The sequence below is a fragment of the Nothoprocta perdicaria genome, unplaced genomic scaffold (assembly GCF_003342845.1).
Source record: "Nothoprocta perdicaria isolate Ctin4 unplaced genomic scaffold, notPer1 scaffold_20, whole genome shotgun sequence".
Lineage (NCBI taxonomy): Eukaryota > Metazoa > Chordata > Aves > Tinamiformes > Tinamidae > Nothoprocta > Nothoprocta perdicaria.
Window position 1 is genome coordinate 4,140,759 of NW_020455205.1, and position 23,235 is coordinate 4,163,993.

Consider the following 23,235-nt stretch of genomic DNA (forward strand, 5'->3'; position numbering starts at 1 on the left):
CCTCTGCCTTTCAACTCTATGGGGAAGCAGTTCCCGCTCAGAGGTGCTTCACGTGCTCTGCCACTAACCTCGCGACAAGGGGGAAATGCCAGGAAGCCTGCAGGGTTAAAAAGAAACACTTCATTGCAAGAGATTACAGACCAGGCACCACAGCCAAAAAGCTTCTACTCCATTGAAATTGCTACCTGTGTTACTGGCAAAGCCACCTACAAATAAAGTGTGGTGGATCAAGTATGTCTCTTTTAATAAATACTACCCTAAGAATGCAATTTTAAGACAAAGATAAAAATATATGATAAAAATTGGTTTTGGGAATACAAACTTGATGCTTATATATTTTACCATTAACTACTGAGATAAAAAAAATCTGTTCTCTCTCTCAAATGAACAGGCTTCTTTCGTGGCCCTTATGATTCAGTTCAAAGTAAATACTTGTTATTTACCGTTAGTTTCCCACACACGTTCAGCCAGCAAGTTCTCTTAACTTGTGTAGGTTTTCGGAATCTTGTAAAGATTTAATCGACAGGCCCCTTAAAGCACTGCTGAAGAGCAGGATGATCTGCAGCAGAAAGCGTCTTGGAAAAGCCTAGGGATATTTCCGGTCTCCTTGCCTTGGTCTCTAGCTTTCCATGCATGTGGTCTGCACACATTACACCATTCAGCAGCAGTAATCAAAGGTACTTCAAAATCGCTTTTAAGATTTCAAACATTCTGCAGAAATCTCCGCAAGAATTGCAGAGAGCTTTAGTTTTAGGTTTTCTTATAAAAACAAAACAAAAACAGAAAAACCCACTATTTGAAAATAGCAGTGAACTAGAGAATATACTCTTGTTACAAAATACAGGCATTAAACTTCTATACTTCCCCAAGCTTGTCTAAAAATGCCCCAAATCTCTCCACATAGCTTTTCCAAAGGCAACAACTTACCAGGACTTCACCAGGCACCACGAAAAAGCCAAAATGCAATTCTAGAACTACAGAAGATTGTGATGAGGGAGAACAAAACAAAACCCACAAAAAACACACTAACAGAAAAGACTCCAAGACACCAAACATGAGGTCACTGATGTTTTAAACCCCCAAAACACAGTTAGCATGAACAGTTTTCCATGTGCAATTCCAACTGTCCAGCTCTGTAGCACAACTGAGCCTCCCCAGCAGCAGCAAATACAAGATTCCTCAAAAAAATTAAGTCACTAGTTCCAACATTTAAGTACAGAACAAGACACAAGTAAGATCAAGACACAGTGAAGGAATTGCCTGTTCTACCAGGTTGACACTCTCCAAAGCTCTGGTTTTATATCTACTAGTGTGTACTGAGAGAAGGCCTACATTTCCAAGCAACAGGATCCAAGAAAAAAAAAAAAACATCCACTTGGGACTAAAGCAAACATTATAAGCTAAAGAATACTTAAAAGTATCGAGTAAATATTTTTTATATATATTTTAGATCATCAATAGTGGATCCTTATCAGATTCTCACTTGGGAGTTATAATCAGGATTAGAGCTTCATGCTCTTCAAACACAAACTTACTTGGCTGGAGTTACGCAACACAATTCACTATGTGGGTTTAGTGAATTAAACAAATTCACTGAACTTATTACAAATCTAGCCAAATTTGCTGCTAAACTCTACGTGATACAGCTCCTATGCGTATCTCTCATTTATACTTAATTGAATTTTTCATCTCTTAACCCTTCACAGAACAGGGTGCTCTGACGAGCACCTTTTGTGAGAAGAGTAAACGAGCACCCTATTAAAGCACTCTGAACATTCAGGGTGGTTTGATCACTCTCCTCTATTTTCTATCCAATCCACCATACTACTTTCAATATGTTCGTAACACACACAATCCCCAAATCACCTACAAGTCCAGAAGTTCAGTTGCTTATATATTGTCTGCAAGACACTACAACACCTTAGCCACCTATCTTCATATTTCTACAGCCTTTTTTCCCCCCAGCCCGTAAGTATACGAACATGTATTTTCCATTAAACAAGGATATAATTTGACAATAAAGCTCATTAACTGTAAGCCTCCTCATGGCACTGAAGATCTCGGCAGTGACAGGATGCTCCTGGCTCAGGGCTCTCATGTAACTACTGTGTATTGGTGGCTCACCTACCCCGCAGGTGAGCAAGTCCTATGCATTAACTCTCCACTGTAAACATACAGGACAGACAGACATTTATTCATATTTCCCAATCAAATGTAATGCATCTGTGAACAAGTCATTTTATTGCAAGTAAATATTTTTACTTAAGATGAGACAATTCTAATCTCAAGCAAGACAAATCAATTTCACAAACTTAATTCACACAATGCAAATAAATGCTTCACATTATAGACATTTAGATTTTCTTTAAACCTTTTTATTTAGAGATTTTTTTCTGGTAAGGAGATATACCATAGGAAAGCAATTTCACTGGCAGTGAGGTATGTATATACTCTACCAAAATACTCCTCTTGTTTAACTGCTTTTAACTTTATTTACATATAAAGAAAATATCAATGCATATCCTTGGCTTAACTACAGTATTAATTACCCTAAGTGAGTAAAATGAAATGTTACTTGCATACAAAATTGATTTCTGGAGGAATCTGATTTATGATTTAAACAAAAATCATGTTCTGAAGACAGCTTAAGTGAACAAACACATTTCATCATGACCAAGACACCTGCACCATATTTCCATCCTCACAGCACATTTATTTCAGTAATTCTGTAAGTAGGTCCTTAGCATGAGCATAGTGTTACAGTTTTCATACATATAATCACATCCAAAACAAGCTCTAAATTTAAAGTTGTAAACATTCTCTTCATATGTAGGAACATTTCAATCTGTGTTCAAATTCTCTAAAATGATCAATCTTTTAACAGAATTATAAATGAAAAGTCTACTCTAAACCGTGTAGTGAGCAATGCTTATTAGTACATTTCTACAGTGTTAAATAAAATAGTAGAGGCAAACTTCTGTAAGCAAGTCAGATTTTAAGTAAATCATCATAAAGAAACAAACTTGTTAACAAAAAGATGCTTTATAATAAAGAAAGGTTGGATTTGAATCTACTATGATACAAAAACAGAAGGGTAAATACCATCTTTGTTGACAAGTAGGAGGTAGCATGGATGCACCACTTTATTGTCAGTGAGAAATGCAACTGAAGTAAAGAATATTTCCTTACCACAAATTTCCAGTATTATGTACATATTTCTCTTAGAAATTTGTTTAAACAAGTTTCCCTCCACTTTTTTTAGTACAAAAAGCCTCATGTGATTAAAAAAACAAAAAACACTTACACACCTAGATAGAATAGTACTAATTGCCCCTATTTGAATGAAACAGTCTCTTGAACTATGAAGTACATGATATTTAATGCCCTAAGTTGAGTAAATTGTATTAGCAGTTCTTGGTATTATACAAAACACTACATACATACAAACAAAATATAATAATATCTTATTTTACTATGTAATTCTTTTTGGAATAAACAGAGTCTTGATTCGGGTAACACTGCAGAGAACTTTTTTTTTTTCTTTTTTAAACTTTATTAAAATCTGTCATTAAGTACCCATGTGCAACAATTTAAAAATGGCTGCCATACATGTAATGGTCTTTTATTGATAGTGAACACCGTAACTGACAAAAACATAAGAAACCTTAAAAACACATCTTCCACCCTATATAAAATATAAAGACTACTTACTGTAACTGTTAAGTATCCAATTTTTGATGTTGCTGTAATCCACTTTATTTTTCTTTATGATTTATAAACATAATTTAGTGTAGCAATTTATTAAAAAAAAGACGAAGTATTTCAAATTTACACCCAATTCAAATTTAAAACGTTTTCTTGTTCTATGAGGCTGCTTCTGCCATCAGTAAAGAAAATGAAGTTTCCGTGATGGAAGCAGGCTTTTTGAGTAGGGACGTGACTTCGACCATGCCAGCTCCAGTCCGTGGGAGGTTTGCGTTGACAATGTGTCGCTGCAAGTGCTTGATCCAGTCCTCTTGAACAGACAAAGGGCCCCGAAAGACCAGACCACAAAACCTGGGCAAACATTAAGATTATTCCACCAAGATATATTCAGCACTACTGAACAATGATCAAATCAAGACATTAAATAATTACTTCCCCCAAAAACTTTTCTGAAAGTTTGCTCCTCACGTTTCAATCAACAAGCTTTACAAAACTGATTTCATTTGTAGTAACTATGAGCATACCTATAAGTATGTGTGTGTATGCATATAATATAGATTTTTGCATAAAAAATGAAGTTTATACTTCAAGTTTCCTGCTTATGTTTATAACCCTAGAGATAATCTTTATTTCAACTTTTTTTTTTTTTTTGAGGATGGGATGGAGCGGGGGGAGGACACGGTATTACTCAAAAATGATTTTAGCAAGAACAAGTGTTCGCAACCTAGTAATTAAGTATGATTGATTCAAGTTCTCTTGCTCAAATTAAGAGAAATAAGCCCATAATAAGATCTCCCCAGTTTTTCACTTTTATCACACATGCATTTACAGGACATAAATATTCTTATAATTAAGCTCTTAAAAACGTGTTCTTTCACTTCAAGTAGCCGTAAGTACCTGCATCTGAGTATGTAAACTTCATCAGCACTATGAGGTAAGGGCAGCATTTTTTTCTTGCTTCCAGATCTTGACCTTGACTTCTTTTGCTTACAGTCTAAAGCTAAGAAGACAGAAATTTCCATTTGTGAAAGCAATACTTAGATTGGTCTTAGACCAAACAGAGATATTCAGCAAGTGTCCCTTCTGGCATTGGTGAAAAGACTTCTACCTGCTTATTCTATGTTTAATTATAAGATAAATCCAAAATAATTACAGTGTGTGCTAAGAAATTTACTGGTAAAGAATGTTAAGCTATTTCTTAGTTTAGTACAATGTTTGTTCTTTAAAATACTTGATACTTGACATTAAATTATCATCTTAGCATCACCAAGCACCTACTAACTACGGGGGAATTATTCAGAAACAAAGCACCACCTGAAATGCCCTTTCATTCTTAACATGCTGTCATAATCTTCAAATTTGTTTTGTAATTCAAGCAGCATAAAACCACACATATGTTCACCCAGATTAACTGCAATTAAACTGCACAGAGGTGCCGTTTTTAGGCTAACATCAAGAATTTCTATTTTGAATGGAAAATGTCATTTATTTTCAACATAAAACAAAAATTTGCCCTGTTTTTATATTAAGAATCTCAGATGAAGCTCCCCCTTCATTTCTGTCTGAATTCTATAGTATATTATGAAAAATAAGCAATAAACCTCTGCTGTAGGCACAAATATTAAGATAACCAACAAGCACAGCAAGGTAACTTATTTAATTCAGTCTAAGCATATAAAACTATGTAAGAAAATAACATGTGTGAACAAGAAATACATAGCAAGTGGATACAATTAGCATTAAAAAGGCCTGTATCTCCCACAAATAGATGAAATAGGAGTAAGAAAACCTGAAGATTCTAGGAAATGGCTGAAGTTGAGGGAGGAGGGGATTAGACTGAGTTAATATTGTTATGATGATAAAAATCAAGGAAAAACAAGAAATTTGGTGCTATTTAGAGAGGAAAGAGCATCTAGCTATATTCTGTTCCTAAACTCAAGACATGAGAGCTGACATGAGAATCATGCAGAAATCTGAATGACAGTACAAGCATTATTCTTAACACAAAAAGATGTGTGTCACATTATTGAAACACCTTAGGATTCAAAGTTTTCACTGGTGTTCAGCTTGCCTAGGTTTTGATTCATGTAATAGAAAAAGAGTAAACTTCTCAGCACCCAAAGCACAGCACATGGGCTGAAGCACAGCATACAGACTAGAAAAATAAACAAACGGGCTTGACTACATCATTCATTTCTCCTATGTCTCCTATGTCCTTCAAACATATGACAACTAACCAGTAGCCAAACCGACATATTCTGCTCTTTCCCAACTACATCCTCAGATTCAAAGATTCCTACAGTATCCAGAAAAAATACAAGTCGGTAGAAAATGTGATGACTTTGAGGCCTGAAGGAATAAGAGAACTAAAATTCAGAACATGGATACCAAGCTGCCCTGCTCTACCCAGGCACTGCAGGATGTCCACCACTAGGAAGATGAGATTCGGTGTTTTTAATTGATAGTATTAACAAAAATAGTTTGTATATATAAAGAAAAAACCCAAAGAGAGAAAAACGGCCAAGAGAGTCTCTGAGAAAGTGATCTATGTAACCGGTACGGAATTTCTTCTACCTTATGCTTTTATCAAAAGCATAATTTCTATATAATTAGGAAGAAAAAGCCCCAATCTTTCAGACTTTATGAACTACCACTGAACATGGTGTAAGATGCACTAAACCTACTGCAACATCAGTTAACAGCATTGCCAGGAATGCAAACAGCCTTTGGAAAGACGAGATCAAATGGGATGAAATCTAGACCCCAGTTCTCTGAAGACAACTGTTTTCATGGGAGGAGAGGTATCTTAAGCAATTATTACAGCAAAGGTTTTTTCTTTACAGATTTTGCAGAACGCAATGTTTAGAAGAAGCCAATGTCTTATCAAAATGCAAGTGTATCCATGACCTGCATCTGCTGCCAGTTAGCTGGTATCATCAGACAAGTGAGCAAAGCAGAGAGCAGGCTCCCGTGAGAGATGTTCACAATGAAACTTAAAATAGCTCATTTTCCTACACATTGGCAAATTTAAGATGTTCATTCCCACCAAGAAATTTGAGCCTACTCACAAACATGCCAAGCACTTCAGACAGTCTCCCCCTTAGTCCTAGATTGGTCTTCTGTAACGTAATAAGAGTTCTTGAATCCCAGCAGTTTTCAATGTTCGTGTAAACTTCCAGGAAAAGAAAATCCTCAACTGTTGTGTAATCAAGTGAACAGCAAAAAAATCAGCAGAAACCGCCCTAATACATCACAAAAAGTATAGTCTCTACTTCCCTTCAAGGCACCTTTTCCAAAAAAGTGAGAAAACAAAACAAAAGCATAGGTATCTTCTCAGGGTCATGTAAGACATAGGCTCTAGATAGAAAAATTATAAAACAACAAAGAGAAAATATTACCATTAAAGACAACAAGAAAAAAAAAATCAAGATCATCCAATGAATTCTTACAGTAACTTATCTAAGATTCGAAGTTGCATATTAGCCTAGCAAAAAGCAGTTGCAGCCAACAGAAAAGTACTAATCTTGTGCTCTGTAAGGGGTATTTTTTGTTCTCCTTTGTCTTTGCACCTATTGAACACATTTCTTTACATTTTAGAACACATTCCATTATATTTTAGGAGGCACAAAGCAGCAAACACATTTTGAAGTCATTCCACTGAAACAGAAATGTTTCAGTGGAAACAGAAAGAGAGAAGTCTGAGGGAAGTCTGACTGAAAATTATAATTTCAACACCAGTTCAAGACACACATCACTAACTGTCACAGTGATTTCATTTTTGTCTGTCTAGAAAAACACATTCAAATGAAGTCACATGCACACACTTGCTGAAGCACTCTACTGATACGGTGCTTACAATGAACTGAGAGCATCAACTAAAATACACCTTTGTTTCACCTACTGGAGAAAGAGTCCCAAACTGTTGCTCTTCTTGCATATCCTCAGCATCAACTGTGCAGTCAGCACTCTCAGGAAGAGACCAAGGGCTAGAAAATTACATGGAAAAATCCCACAATTGCAGCAAACTGCCAGAAAAAAAAGGCACAAAACCTGGTATGTGCTACCTATCATTACCTCTGCTTTGTGGCTATTGCAGCTTTCCAAACTACCAGCCTCCATTCTCCGTGGCAGCCCAATTCTCTCCAAGAAAAAGCCTCCTCCCTCCCTTCAAGTGTGGCCACATACTCTCTCAAAGCTGCTGCTGCTTCCAACAGCTTTTGGGAATAGCCGGTCACACACCGCTCATCAAAAGCATGTGGTGCAGCACTGCATAGAGAAACAACCCATTTAAGAAATGAAAGCCCGTCACACTTTGGAGACATCTCTTTGACAAAGTCCAGTCTAATTTTGCTGCATAACAGAATATACACTAGGTAAAAAAGCTACACACACACGTACGTATATATATGAATATGAATATATATAAAAAGCTTTTCCTCAGTGACGGCTTAGCAAGAAAGACTACAAGAAGGTAGAGATAGGAGACTAAAATGAATACGTCCAGGACAATGTGGATTAGATAAAAATCACAGTTAAAGGGGCCTTCATTCTACGACACTTGGTCTGACCTTCAAAACTAATAGACGTCCACGCTAATTCTCAAGGCCTGCTTGAACATCTCCCCAAAGGGAACACCTTTAACTTCCGAACACTGAAGCTGAGCGTCCTTGATTAGGACTTTATTACTTTTGCCAGAGAACAAAACACAGACACAATGTGTGTAATCATAGTGTAAGTTGCATAATTGTATATGTAAATGAGTCTAATCAGCCATTTAAAAACACTGCCAATTAAAAAGTCACAATTAAATATGTAAGAAATATAATTCATTATTTACTAATTTATCAAATTAAATCTATCTCTCCTTATCAGAATTAAAAAAAAGAAAAAAAAATCCAGTAATCTGTTCCCTGAGAAATTTTATGGGATCTAAGTTAGTTCACTGTCCTGGCTGATTAATTATGACTGTACCAGTACAGAATAAAGACATGCAAAGCCAATGGATCTCAGATTATTTTCTTTGGCTACATATTTTCACAAAAAAAACCTCTCAGAAGCTACAATTTTGACAAGGTAATAGTAGAAGTTACTTGGAAGTGCAGTAGCCACATGAGCTATTAGTCCTTTAATGCTGTGGGCTCAAAGGTCAGGCTTCTAGATCTGTATTTCACTCCCTCCAACTTCGGAAAAAGTCTCCATCGAGAAAAGCAGAGACAAAGGAAAACAGAAGGGATGATTCTCAGAGGCTGACAGCTGGTAAAAGAGACTGAGCACATGAAAAGAAGAGTCAACAAACAGAAGATGTAAAAAGCTGAGGTGCCAGAAAGATTTAGGAGACCTCAGGGCAGCAGAGGAAGCTCAAGATAGCAGAAGAGAAGGAAGCTTTGGATACAACAGCATCAAGCAGAGCAAGAGGCATTTTGAAGATTCTGCACAGATCTGTCTGATATTTTAAAGTTCCCCAGAAGTAAATCCAGAGATGCTCCAAGAAACACAAATGCCATTTACCTAAACAGGTCATAAAAGAAAAGAGCATCTATTCAAGATGCAGGATTAAATTATTAATTTAATAAATTAAATTATTAAATTGTTCAAAACTGGGATTTCACAAAAAAAATTGCCAACTGCAATGGTAAAGACAGTCATGCAATTGCTAATATAAAAATTGTAATTATGCAAATAAGTTTTTCCACAGTTAGGCATCTACTATGCAGATCTTTACTGCAGAACTGTATTCAGAAATTACGTTTAACACACACTAGGCTTCCATAGCCTACGGCCTAGAAAGTTCTGCTTCTGATTTTTTTTTTCTCGAGTCCATTCCCACATTGACTCTTCTGCTTGGCTACTTCTACTTATACAGTTACAAACGTCAACATCCATTCTGAGAAACTTGGATAAGATTTGACTACATGTGATAAAATTATGGATTCGGAGGAAGGAAGGCATCTGCTAGAAACACAGCGCAGTAACAGTCAACACTGACAGCATATGCAGACAGAGCAGTGAAAAACTGAGCAGAAGATGAGTCTGTAGCTAACGTAGCCCAGGGAAAGCTTCCACTTCTGCTTCGGTGACTTGAATAGATTACTATATTTCTCTTATTAAAGAGTAAAGCATAAAGAATTCCCCTACCAACTGCTATATCTTATAAGAATTATGGCACTTAGGCTTGCATAAAATTATTTGATTTCAACCAGAAGTGGCACAAATATCCAACAACATAATTTCTTTATGGTAGATATGTTTGTTTTATAGCAAGATAGAAGAAAAACTTTGTGAAAAATGTATTCTTAATGTCTTCATACAGCTTCAAAAATGAACGCAAACTGAAGACATCTCAAAATTGCTTTCAAATGCAACCTTTTTCATACGTGGGGATCCCATGAGCAATAGTCAGCAAAGTCTGAAACTACTGTGTGCTAGTAAAATCTTATATTAAAAAGTCCTTCTCTTAAAAATAGTACAATATAGTGGAATATTAAGTAAAACCAATGTTTAAAAGCATGTTTTCTGGTTTACCCATCTTTTCATTGAGGTTTCTCAAGTGAAAAGTCAAATAGTAAAGTTCACAAAGTTTACAAACTTCGCAAACTTTTAATTGTAATAGCTAAATTAATACTAGTTAATATACTCTGATTGCATGATATCATAGCTGTAATTCAAGTCTTGGTTAAAGTCACTGGTTTCAATAAACGGCCTTTATGTGTGTGGCAAAAACTATTATCTGGCTTCCAGGTCCAACTGACACAGAACTCAGGAGTTCTCTTTTTAAGATCTCTAAAAAAAAAAAAAAAAAAATAAATCAAATAAAAGAAAAAAACCCAACTGTTCTGATAAGTAGGTTACTACTCTATCAACAAAATATATTTCTTAAGAAAATATATGCACAATAATAATGATAAAGAAAATCTTAGGGCATTTTACAAGTGATCTTTTCTCATTTAGCAAAAAGGCAGCTGAGGTACAAAGAGCTCGGACCAGGACCCCATCTCTCAGTGCATCCAAGGTCTTCACCACAGTGTCTCCTCCCCTCCTCTGCTTAACTGCCAGCACTCTCCAAGGTGCCACTTGCAGAACCCTTAAGCGTATTATTGTCCTGCGCACGCTGCACCTGCTAATAGCAAGGTCTCCTTTGCTACAGCACTAATGCAGTGTAATGTAAGACCTGCCACCCACTGTCCTAATCTGTCACTGAGACTCTGTCCATTTGCTGTTCTTTGCATAACGAATTCCATCTACAGGCAAAAGTAGATAATGCTTGGGTAAAATGTACGATCTGATGTAGGTGTCTGCACTTGCTGATGAGGGGGGGAAAAAGGGCAACCCAGAAAATTTGTGGTTGCCCTTAAGTAATTAATATTCCAAACTTCCTATCTCCCAATTTTTTATCATATTCCGACTCTGCTCCCTAGCTTGCTGTTGATCTCATGTAGCCCCACTAATCTCAGCAATACTCAAACTCAGGAATTTGCCTACAACCATGTAAACTGCAGGTCTCTGGAAATTAGTCTGCACCAGAATATAAACTATTAGAGGAACTGCAGTATGAAATGAGTTTTAATTTAAAAACTATTCATAGCAGTGTCCAGTGTTGTACTACACTCACTCCTTGCCAGATCAAGTAGTTTCTGATTTGAGTCAAATAAAAAATTAAATGAGCTATACACTTAATGTGTGGTTAGAGAGGCTTATATTGTAAAATTAGTTGCTTCTCCTATTTTAACTGTTCTTATTAATAATTTGACATGTAAAAATTACTTAAGGTTTTTTTTTTAATTATTTATTTTTGAGATATTTTTAAAACAGTTTGTGAGAAGGCCAACTAGCCATGTTGAAAATTGTGATATGGTGGGAGAATGAATTGAAGCGAACATCTGTTTGGCTTACATACCTTAGGTATTGGATCCAAACCAAATCATTAAGAATGAAAATCAGACATGAGAGTGGACAACAGCAACATACCTTGTTTACAAGTTGCTGAAGTTCTATGGCAAATACAAACTCTGTTTACCAGTGAAAGCTTCAAAATTATTTTGAATTAACATGTGCTTTTGTCCAGTCTGATGAGGAAAATGCATCATAGACAGACTTGCTTTTATATCTGTAACAAAACATACCTGTCCCAGTCAAAAGTCCAGCACTCTTCTTTCGTGCATAAGCGCGTAAGTGGTTGGACAGGCTAACAGCACTTGTAAACGTCGTATTGCAATGCACACACGTTCTAAGCTTCACAGGCATACCTATCAGTCAAAAGAAAACTATAATCCAGTTCTCTCTTCAAAAAATGAAATTCTCAAAGCGTTGTAAAAAGTTTTCTGTAATAAAGATGGCTTAAAATATATTCACTGCATCGATGCAATTGTTTAGTATATTAGAAGGATCCAAGTTAACCATCATTAGTTTTTTTACGTAGTGCTTTAAGGCAAACCATGTTATTTGGAAAGAAGAGAAACGGGGCAACATGGGCCCTTGGGCTACTCTTGATTTAACACCTACTATCAAGTTCCTACAAATGTCCATGTTATGCAGATCCAAACACAACCCCAAAACACAATCTGGGCAATTTGAACAGCATGATCATGGTTAGAAATTTCGAAGCTTGCCATTTTCCCAACAAAAAGAATTTTAAAAGTCTATTTGACAAAGTGGTAATTAAAAGTGTTTTACTCATAAGACTGAAAAGCTCAAAACTAAATTAGGCTGCTGTTGATGGCTTAGAGGTGGTAAAACATGCCACTAAATAGTTGTTAAACAAAACCAGTGTATTTTCAGTTCATTACCTTAGATGTGCAATCAATAATGGAAGTTGGAGTTTTTTTAAGCTAAAATCTTTGTGCTAACTAAATGATCAACAAAGCAACATGGTATTTATCACAAGAAAACAGTGAAACTTCTCGTTTATCCAGTAAAGAATCCATTATAACTCCCCCAATCCTGGACTTTAGCACAATGCTCTCCTCCTCTTTAACAAAGAGTATTCTGGTCACCTACTATTTCAAAGTCTCTACTATTCATAAAAAAAAAAAGGCATAAAAAATACAAAACAAACAAACAACCCTACTAAGCTGGAAAGTCTGTTTGCAGGAAACAGAATTCTACTCTCCAGCAGCCCACAAAAGATATGATGTGTTTTCAGCAAATTATAGAAGAAATCTTGGCTGGTAAAAACACTTTCAGAAAACTAGAGAGAGAAATATTTGCCTTTTTAGGTAAAATTGAACTATTTCAAAATGTTGTTAAAAGATTTTCTTATCAACTCAACTGGCACAGTGCGTTAGTTGTCAAATTCTGTTAGCTCAGCCACAAATAATTCTAGGGCCCCACTCATAAGTGTTAGTATTATGCAAGCATGTTTCTTTTCACCCGGTTGTTCAACACAACCAAACGGGTGCTCCCTAATATTCATCAGGGAACATTAAACAGAAAGCAGCAGTGTCAGGTTTGGCAAGCTATTCCTCCAGGTTGTTTTACACATAATTAATCCTGTCAGAGATATTCTTCCCTTATTAAACAATCTCCTCTCCTAAAGGACAACCACAGACATCAAGACGACACTCAGTGTAATTCTGTTCCACCTCTATCATCTCCTTTTAGAAAGCCACCTTTGTTAAGGAATGGATTGCCGCACTTGAAGTAGTCCCCTGAAAGAACTTCTGAGCACATCAGATTGTTATTTGCCTTTTTGTATTTAAAGGAAGACAAGAGTATAGGTGAAAAAGTACCAGGCACTGCCAGTTTTCCAACCTGCACTGAGTAATAACAAGAAAAATTAACAGAACCAAAAAGTTGTGTGTATAAAAATAAGATCCTGATCATCAGTCTAAAGAATGCTGCAGCATTATAAGGTGGTGTCCAAGCAAGAAACAAGTAAGTACGAGCTCTAGATATATACTAAAAAGAATGCTCTAAGAATTGCCCAAGACTAGAGAGAAGTAGGTTATAAATGTCATTTGAAAATCTGCTCTATTAATACAGAGTATCTAGGAAGTTGGTTATGGAATTGTTTTGTTAGCACAATTCTCAGAGGAGGAGAAATATCTGTCCATATCAGTCAGGGGTTGAGCATTAGAACCCTGCTGGCAAGAACTGTATTAAAACAAAGTTTGAGCTAGCACAGGTCTTCACACAGGATGGACAGGCCCTAAAAGCAAGCATCAGTTTCCTATAGCAGACACAATTTTACGACAAACAATTAATGTTGAAAGAGTAAGTTGGTCTAAAATATCAGAATTAGTCAATAGAAATTCATCATTTTGGAATACTATGCTTTTGTAAGTGTCAGCAGTTCTGTCAATCTGAGCAAATGCTGCTTTGCACAAGCCTCAAAGATTTAAATTAAGCAGTTCCAATAGTCTTAGAGCCCAGAAAGAGGGTCACAAGTCCAAATGTCTGAGAAATGCTAATCTACCAAATGCACATGAACACTTCAACTTTGTGTAGGATGTGTTTGTTTTTCCTTGCTGAAACTCGCTCTGTGTCTCCTTTGAATTTGCATGCCCAACCGTAAGCAGAATAGGAGCTACATTCCATGCAGAACAACTCGGTGGTTCAGATTATTCACTTTAGAAAAAACATGTAAGAAAAGTTTGCTCTGCTACCTCTTGCAGTCAGTGTCCTCTGAAAATGAAACATGAATTAAATGAAAGGAACTCCAAGGAAAATACTCTACACTCATCCACTTTCTACGAATGTAAGGAGCCTTTGCAAATGTAGTCAAGACAGCTAGAAACAACATCTTACCTGACTGCATAGTCAAGTCCATTTTTTGCGGATGATACATCAATGGACTGTCTTCATTTAATGGAAGAACACATTTCTGAACAAACCTCTTTCTTGCAGTTTGATTATGAATCTTTTGAGGAGAAATATCAGGATTCCTTTCTTCTCCCAACCTTTTATTTTTCAGGAGTTCTATCAGTGTAAGTGACTGATTTTTTCTTTCATCGTGTAGTACTGCTCTTGTTTCATCACATTCATTTAGGAAACTCAGCCCTTCTTCCTCTGAGGCAGACACAGATGTATCTTCAGTCTTTAGGCCATTATGGTATGCTTCAAGAGGTATAACATTCTGAGATAAAAAGTCATCGTTTGATGCAAGTTTCTGAGCAACAAATGGTCTGGGAATAATGCGGCGACTGTTCAAAGCCTTTAGGATTTTTTCATACTTCTCTTCATTTTGCATCATCTCATTCAGAACACAGATAGGAGACTTGTGTGCGTCCCACTTGGTTTTGCCAAGCCGCTTCAGGTGTCCTCGCACGTGATTAGACAATCCAATTTTAGTATCAAACCAGCCTCCACAGAGCTGACAAGTGTGCTCAGAGGAAGTTTCAGATTTCTCAATTGCTACAAAGAAAATAATCTTTTTCAAGTATCTTGATGCTTAATAACACATAGTTTAACATTAAAACAGCAAACCACAAGGATAAGAGGCTTTACGACATGATAAAGCAAGTAAATCCCTTTGTCCCCTTCACCGCATACCCAAATTAAGAAGGAAAAAAAAAAACCAAATACACTTACCTTTTCGAACACGTTTAACAGGAGTTCCTGTTCCAGTTCTTTTAAAATGCTGCATTTTGTCACTTGTTGCTATCTGTTCTGGTGAAACAACGTGACGGGCTTCATAGCTTAGTCCAGCTCTGTGAAGATGTCCTCGGACATGATTGGACAAGCCAACACCTGTTTCAAATGTTGCGGGACAGTACGGGCAGGACTTCTTTTCAAGTGACAAATCAGTCCAATGGAAAACTGAATTATGCTTTGGCAATGCTGATCCTACATTTTCTAAGCTCTGAGGATCATGCAAATCATGCAGGAAGTTACCACCCTCAGCATCTTCATAATACTCAAAATAAAAGCCATCATTCTGCTCATAACTAAGTGACGATTTATCAGCAGCTTCGTGATCTTCCATTTTACCTTTGAATATGGGGAATAGGTTTACATGCTCCTGATTAATATCACTGTAAGATTCATCCTCCACAGACTGTGTAGTGTAATCACATAGTTCAACATTATCCCATGAACTTTCATCCTCCGTTTCATAGCTGTCTTTTTTTTCAGCAGAGTTAAGTTTCTGTAAAACAACAACAGTCATTTTATGCAGAAAATCTGGATAGCAATCCAAATCATCTCCTGTAACAGAGCCTTCCCTGCTGGATTCTTTAACCACTCTTTTTACAGCTACACGCCTACAATCTTTATAGCCTTCTGCCCTTTTGTAATCAAGATTATTTGAATCCATGACAAAACAATCATTATAGGGACTACTTGATGAAGAAAACAAATGTAAAGAATTGACAGAGCTGGACTCTTCCTTTTCTAAATATAAAGGATAAGAGTCACTAGATTTTTTAATCATCCTGTACTTTGCATACTTGTTTCTAGACAAATAATTACTGCTCGTTTTGACACTAGCTTTCTGCTTCGCTGTTTGACGAAAATATTTAGGTTTCTGGTCAATGCTATTTCTAATCAAACAGGTCTTGTTTGTAGAATTTAGATTGCGCACACTTACAGATGACTGTGAAACGCTTTTCCGAGCCTTCTGTATCCTGTAGGGTCGCTTGTGCAGTTTTGTGAAGCTACTGGACTGTGAAGTAGAGCCAAATGATCTTTTCACATCCTGTTTTAAAACAGAGTTCTTTGGAAAAGTAGAAGATTGTTTCATCAACTGTTTTGTCCTGCTACCAAAATCTAAAGACTCTTCAATTATGCTGCCTTTTCTTTTTTCTAATCTAAGATGGCTACGAAAGGGATCAACGCATGATGTTGGATGCAAATATTCCATGTGCTTTTTTAAAATGCTTCTAGCTGATGTAGTAAATGGACACATCTTACACATGTATGCTGATGACTTTTTTGAGGATCCTAAATAAGGATCTTTCATGGAGGCCTTTTTCTGTGTTTTCCTCTGGGATATGTCACTACCGATAATTGAACATTTGACTACTGCTCCGTGAGCAATCCCTCGATGGCATTCCAGCTCATTTTCTGTCACAGCCATGAAATTGCATTCCTCACAGCAATAATACCTTTTATCTTTCTCATGGGTCTTTGCATGTTGCACAAATGTTTTGGGACAATTGGTACCGAATACACACTGTGGGCACTGTAACCGTGCACTCCTACCCTCATCCTGAAGTTCTTTCAGTTCACGGATTTCTTCCATCAGTTTCTGCCTTCTTTCCTGGTGAATTATCATATGTTTAAGAAGTGAATTACGATCTCGAAATGTCCGTCCACATTCCCTACACGCATAGGGCCTGGGGACATTGAGATGTCGGAAATGACTATTCCCATCTAAATGGTACATCATATGCCTATGAAGATGCTTCTTCTCCCGAAAATTCACATTGCACTTTGTACAGGGATAAAATGATGGTTCATCAGTACTGAAAGTAGCTGGTGATTCAGAATCATTCTGTTCACACTTGTTTAAAGTATTGGAAAGAAAAGTGCTAGTGTGAACAGGAGAAGTATCTTCTGTACAGTTACTAGCAGGACTATAAATCAGCTGTTGAATAGCATCAACAGCTTCCAACTCTTCATCTGTGGATTCGGGCTTTACTTTACTCAATGAATATCGCTGTGGTTCTATTTGCAGCTCCTCATTCTGCTCTAAGAAGTCAACATTTAGCAACTTTGATTTACTGGGAATATAACTGGTATCACTAAAGCAGTCTTCAGTATAGCGTGTTATTTTGCTAACATCCATTTTTCTTTTTCTCTTTTTTTCTAGACCTACTTTACAGTGAACGGGAGACTTCTCTATTGTTTCTTCATTTGTCATAAGAAACTGTATAAACTCTTTCTGAGGATCCCAGCTGGGATCACATCCTGATCCGAAACCACTTGTACCTGAGGAAATGCCTGTTAATGTGTCAACGCAATCATCTTTTACTAGTAAATTTTTATCATCCTCACCAACTTCTACTTCGCCTACTAAAGTGCTATCTACACTATTTCCTACTGATTTCGGTGAATCACAACCAATTGAAGCAGAGGTAGGTAGATTTTTAATGGAATGAGTCAGGTTCTTAGCATGTGCTACATCAGGTAACAAAAATAAAACTTGGTGCTGATTTGATGTCTGTGTTGTACTCTTTGCAGGCAGCTGAAGATCATGAACCACTGTCAAAGTTGAGCAGGAATCTGTATGACCTACAGACTGTCCAGTGGTTAATGACGCGCTGCCTTTATTCATAATGGAAGTCTTGGTTGAGGTGGAGTGTGAAACTGGTCCATTAACAGCAGATCCTCTAGACAAGATAAAGTTTTCACTAGAAACAGTAGGAGCACCAGTGTGAATAAATAAAGAAGTCTGGCCTCCACTTAAGGCTTTTTCAGATCTGTCCCTTGATAGCTCCTCAGACAGAGTCGGTGTATTGTTCTTCTGAAATGACGTGTCACTCTCTTGCGGCTTAGGAATGCCACTGTCTTCCTCAGATATGAAATTATCATCACACAGGATTTCTTCTTTAGCACCAGTGACTTCAGGATTTATTTCCAAATCATCCATATTGCTGGTCTGTCCATTAAGTACATTTATACTAAAAATAATAAAAAAAAACCATAAACAATCAATGAATCAGGAATTCACAGAAATAATAATAGCAATTTAAATTTACATTTTTTCCCCTCAGGACCACTGTTCATACTATAACTTGAAAAAAATAAAAATAATAAATAAATTAATCTACAAAAATATCAGTTGATGGGCTACATTAATAATCATACAGCTAACTACTGATTGGTTAGTATCCTAGTTTAAGATGTCAAAATATCTACATGCAAGCAAAAGGAAGAAAATACTATAGATCAAATCTGCACTAATACACTGCATGTACACAAATATGAGCACAGTTTAATTTCAGTATTTTCTCTGAATGCAAAAAAGAAGAAAAAAGTTATGTTTAAAGGGTCTGCAGACATCTGTAAGTCATTTTGCTGAATTTTCTAACCATGCATGACCTTAGCACCTGTGAAAGCTAAAATACTCTTTACATATCTGAAAGTATCATTTTGTACACAAAGTACTTGTACACCACTGGTCTGATACTACACAGAGGCTTCCTAAAGCTTTGGTATTAATATAGAAAACAAAACTAATCCAATTTCTAACATTTGATTACTGATAGAAACATAGCAAAGGATCATAAAGCTCACTGAATAGAATTTATTTCCATTCCCATTTTACAAAGTATTATCCTTTAAAATCAGATCTTGCTTGTATTATACAGCTAGGTTAAATGGTATGCAAGCAAAATAATATTACCTGGAAAAATTAAGCAACTGAAAAAAAAAACGTTAATTAGGATTTATGTACCTTAGCAAATCACCATGTTGAATCCAGAGCATGACAACAGTAACGTCTACTAGCATAGAAAGCTACTACATACTAGTTCCCTCTGGGATACTTTGTGTGCCTAAGTATGTTTTTCTACAAGTGATTTTCATTTGCATGCAAAATAATCTACCTGACACTTAGCAAGCACAAGGGGTTTGCCTCCATATGAAAATCAGTAGACAGTAAACCAGACTGTGAATTTAAGGCTATTCAGCACTTACCACTTGTGTGGACCCTAGGAACACAGTAGGAATAAACCATTAAAGCAGCTACCCAGGAGTTGGATGCATCTATCAATATTTGAAGGTGGTGATGGCAAAAGTGGTGTGGGGAAAGGTCCACCACAAAGCACACTGCCACACATGCTATGGGTAAGGAGATCTCTGGGGAGATTTGGCTTTGTCATCACATATCTAGCTCCAGTGATTAATTAACATTGTGAATAAAAAGTTCTGTTAAAAGAAGTCATTACCTAGACTCCTTCAATTAAGATGTTATAACTCACAACAAATGTCCAGGGCTCCTCGCAGTGGTTCTTCATTGAAACCATGGAAGACCATGTCTGACATCTTTTTCCTAAGCAGAGTAAAAGAATATCCTGCTTAGAGGACATTACTTATCTTTATATATCACTAAAAGGTTCAGAATTGCTATTTACTTTTCAGTTATCATGATACAGACTTATCCATGCAATCAAAGACGATCTATGATGACCTTATGCACATTCGGCCATATTATGCTTGCTTCACATCAGAAACAAGTATTAAGTTTTTACAAATAACATATCATGACTTTCTCATTATTTTTAAAGCAAAGCAAAACAAAACCAACCAATAAAAAATATTTTTAAAAGGCAAAATAAACTATCTTTTAAGGTCAAGTATAATGAAATAACTTTCAATGCAAGAAATTAAAAAAGTTGTCTTCGCTACACATTCACTGAACAATCCAATAAAGAAAAGCTATAGCCATGCACATCAAATTTAGTAAGTGCTTGAAATATTAAAAAAAAAACTATTTACACGCCCCTTTGCAAGCATGGTATCAATCAAAACATTTTTTGTTGTTCCATTTCTTAAATTTCCAAATCTCTTTGCTTCTTTGGCACCGTTAAGTTTCTGCCTTAGCAAAGAGCAGACTCCCAATAAGATCGCATTCAGTGCTATCACCCTAAAATGGTGATAATGCACCACCCAGCAGGAGTATTTACATCACACAGACAAGTTCAAAATGGGCAGCACAAACAGGCACTAAAAATCAGTACCGCAAAAGTCAAAGGAAGTGACAGCTGCAAGCGTGCACCACTGCACCTGCTACGATTTTATCACTGCATAAACTACGGCATAAACTTCACATAAACTAGGCAAGTTCAAAACTGTACACACATAGAGAAATCTAAGTTAGTTATGCCAGAAAATTGGTATTCTCATTTTATTATTGAAGTAGAAGACAAATGTGCGCTCAGTCAATTTGGGAGCCTGTATTAGCTTTTCTCAACAGGAAACAACGTTGCTAACGAAGTGGTAAATTCAGTGTTAATGAGTGTCAGAGGTAAAACCTTGGGCGCTCACAGCTGCCCCCATCTGCTCGGGCCCCGCGAGCAGCAGGGCCGCCCCGACCCGCCAGCTCCTCAGCACAGCGCCAAGACACAGGGCCAAGACTTGGTCCACAGGGCCAAGACAAAACCCCGGGCCCTGCAAACAGAATTAGACGTGAAGACTCCAAACATTCCTGTTGAAACTTCTCGGAAAACAAATAAATAAATAAATAAATGCACCACACAACTGCCTATAAACCAAGATTCCCTTCAAAGCTATCACAAACAGCAGCAAAAATTCACACTCTATTTTTTTGATACGATTCCTTCCGATACGGTCTATTTACAGAGACTGTGAACTATTCCATATGGATCACATTAAAGGACTTCTATGCTAATGGGGCTGTCCCTATGTAATTTAGTCATTGGATCTAGCCCAAAAGCTTACTAGAGCAGTTATATCACTGTAACATTTTAATCATTTTCTATTAATTAAAACCTTTTTTTTTTTTTTTTTTTTAAGCTATAAGCGTGGTGAAATTCCCTATTTTCTGAGCAGGGCAACAAAAAGTTAAAAATGTTAACAGATTTAAAGCAGTGCTATTAAATGTAGCACTTATCTTTTTACATTACAACAAGTATGATGTCTTTCAAGTCTTGTGATAACAGAACTAAAATTCAATACTTAATTTACAATAAAATTATCTCTTTTGATGAGTAGGTACATAAGCAGTAACAAAAACACAGGTAACTAGATAAATGCAATAAAATCTACACGGTGCCATTTGTTTTTGAGGAGAATGTTACTATTTATCCCACACCATTTGGGAAGCACAGTCCTCAAACTGCAGCCCTACCTAAACCCGAGCCCTCTGGGCTGGGGTCAGGGGGGAAAACAAAGCCAAAAGAAGCAGCCCCCAAGCCCTGGAGCAGCCAGGACTCGGCCAAGCCTATACAATATGCTCAGCATATCTCCACTGCACAGTTTTAAAAGTGTCATTCTCTCCACATCATCATGGTACCGGTGCATGTACCCAGTACATGCACACAGTACTGATTCTGCCAGAACGTATGCATAACCCATGCTTAATGTACTCAAAAAGCTAAACGTTGGGAGAATAAGCTTTTAATTTAATGTTGCAGATAAAGCTAACGGACTGTCGGACAGGCAAGCGCTGTGTAGCTGGGCTAATGTGTTGGTTAAACACGGAGTGACTGCTGACTAAAATGTTCCCCATGCAGTTTTTGTAGGTGCTATTGTGATATATTGAGGAGACAGAGTATAAATGCAAAATGACAACGCTTCACACATCTATAGAAGCACATAGGCATAAAAAACATTCCAAGATTCGGCGAGGCCAAGTTCCACTCCATCTTAATTTAATGCTGGAAGACCTGCACACCAACATGGTAATCTCTTCAACAGTTTTCAATCTATTTCTTCACAAAACATCAGTTTTTAAAAATCATAATGAATCCTGTAGATAAGGCTGCCTGTGGCCAGATACTGCAACCATAAAAAAAAAAAAAAAAAAAAAAAGGATAAGGTCAGATCTGGCTTCAAGCTGACAGATCATCATCTAAACGCCTCAAGCTAATCTTATTGTCTCAAAATCTCAAACATCAGTATTTTTGCAAACTATCAGCACTTGCTATAACACCCATACTACACTACATCTTGAGGTTACTACAGAAGAAATGAGGTGATAATTGCATATTAACATAATTATTCGGCAATCCCTCTGAGCAAGCTTCCTAGGTCACTCAGTAATTCAGATTAGATGCAACCTTCCTGTCATCAGATCTATGCTGTCCACTTTCTGTTCATTAATAATTCTTTTTGATAGGAAAGTAACTTAATTTTATTCTTCTATGTACATTATTAATTGTATTTATTACAAGCAGGTTTACCACATTTCCAAGTTCTTATTTCACAATGACAGCCTGTGCTATGCGATAGTCACACACCAAATTAAGAGCAATGCCTTCGTTCAACGCTAGTTCATTAAAGCCACACTCTGGTGCTCGATATAGTCGGTTGTTGTCTCCCGGACAAGCCTCAAAATGGAGCTGTACCCTGCCAAATTAGTGTGTTATACATTGAAGTCAGGCTTTTTTTTTGCTGAAATCCAATTTAAATGAGTGGTGCATTTCTCTGTTCTTCCACATTCTTTCTTTCAGTTTATCAACAATTTTGTTGCCTTGTTTAAAAGGCTAAAAGGTAATAAGAGTAAGGTGCAAAGTTTTATTAGCTTTGTAGACAGAAAAGTTGAATGTGGAATCTTTTCTTAAAATGTTATTTTAAAATGCAAGAAAACACAACAAAATAGTAGTTAGTTTTCTGTCTACCTTCAAGGGACAACATTACAAAAGGAAGCACTATCACAAAAAAAATTTAATGTTCTCAAATACCACTGAAATACACTACTCAATGGAAATAAAGTGGTTGAATTATCATAGTATTTACTTCTAAATGGAGACCATTAAATGCATCTTCTGAGAATACTATTAATACAAGGAATTATCTTTAATAACTTCCTGGACATGATACCTAGATTTTTTGTTGACATAAACAAATGCAACTCTCTTCAGTAGTTCAGATAAAAGGTATTTTCCATTTCTAAGACATCAGTAATTA

General features: G+C 36.6%; 1 protein-coding gene across 4 annotated transcripts in view; it reads right to left on the bottom strand.

Annotated features, from left to right (window-relative positions):
* Positions 1-2,500: 2,500 nt before the first annotated feature.
* The window catches only part of ZNF644 (zinc finger protein 644), a 43,138-nt gene continuing 22,403 nt past the window's right edge, over positions 2,501-23,235 (bottom strand). Inside the window, exons 2-7 of one of the 4 annotated variants that reach the window (XM_026037877.1) lie at positions 16,229-18,263; positions 15,232-15,787; positions 14,449-15,054; positions 11,826-11,948; positions 4,603-4,705; positions 2,501-4,056 (exon numbers count right to left, since the gene is read on the bottom strand). In XM_026037877.1, coding sequence (XP_025893662.1) covers positions 3,864-4,056; positions 4,603-4,705; positions 11,826-11,948; positions 14,449-15,054; positions 15,232-15,787; positions 16,229-18,263 — 3,616 coding nt within the window. In that variant the 3' untranslated portion in view covers positions 2,501-3,863. Of the gene's footprint in view, positions 4,057-4,602; positions 4,706-11,825; positions 11,949-14,448; positions 15,055-15,231; positions 18,264-19,532; positions 19,637-23,235 lie in introns of all 4 variants that reach the window. The other 3 variants (XM_026037875.1, XM_026037876.1, XM_026037874.1) reach the window with 3 other exon arrangements.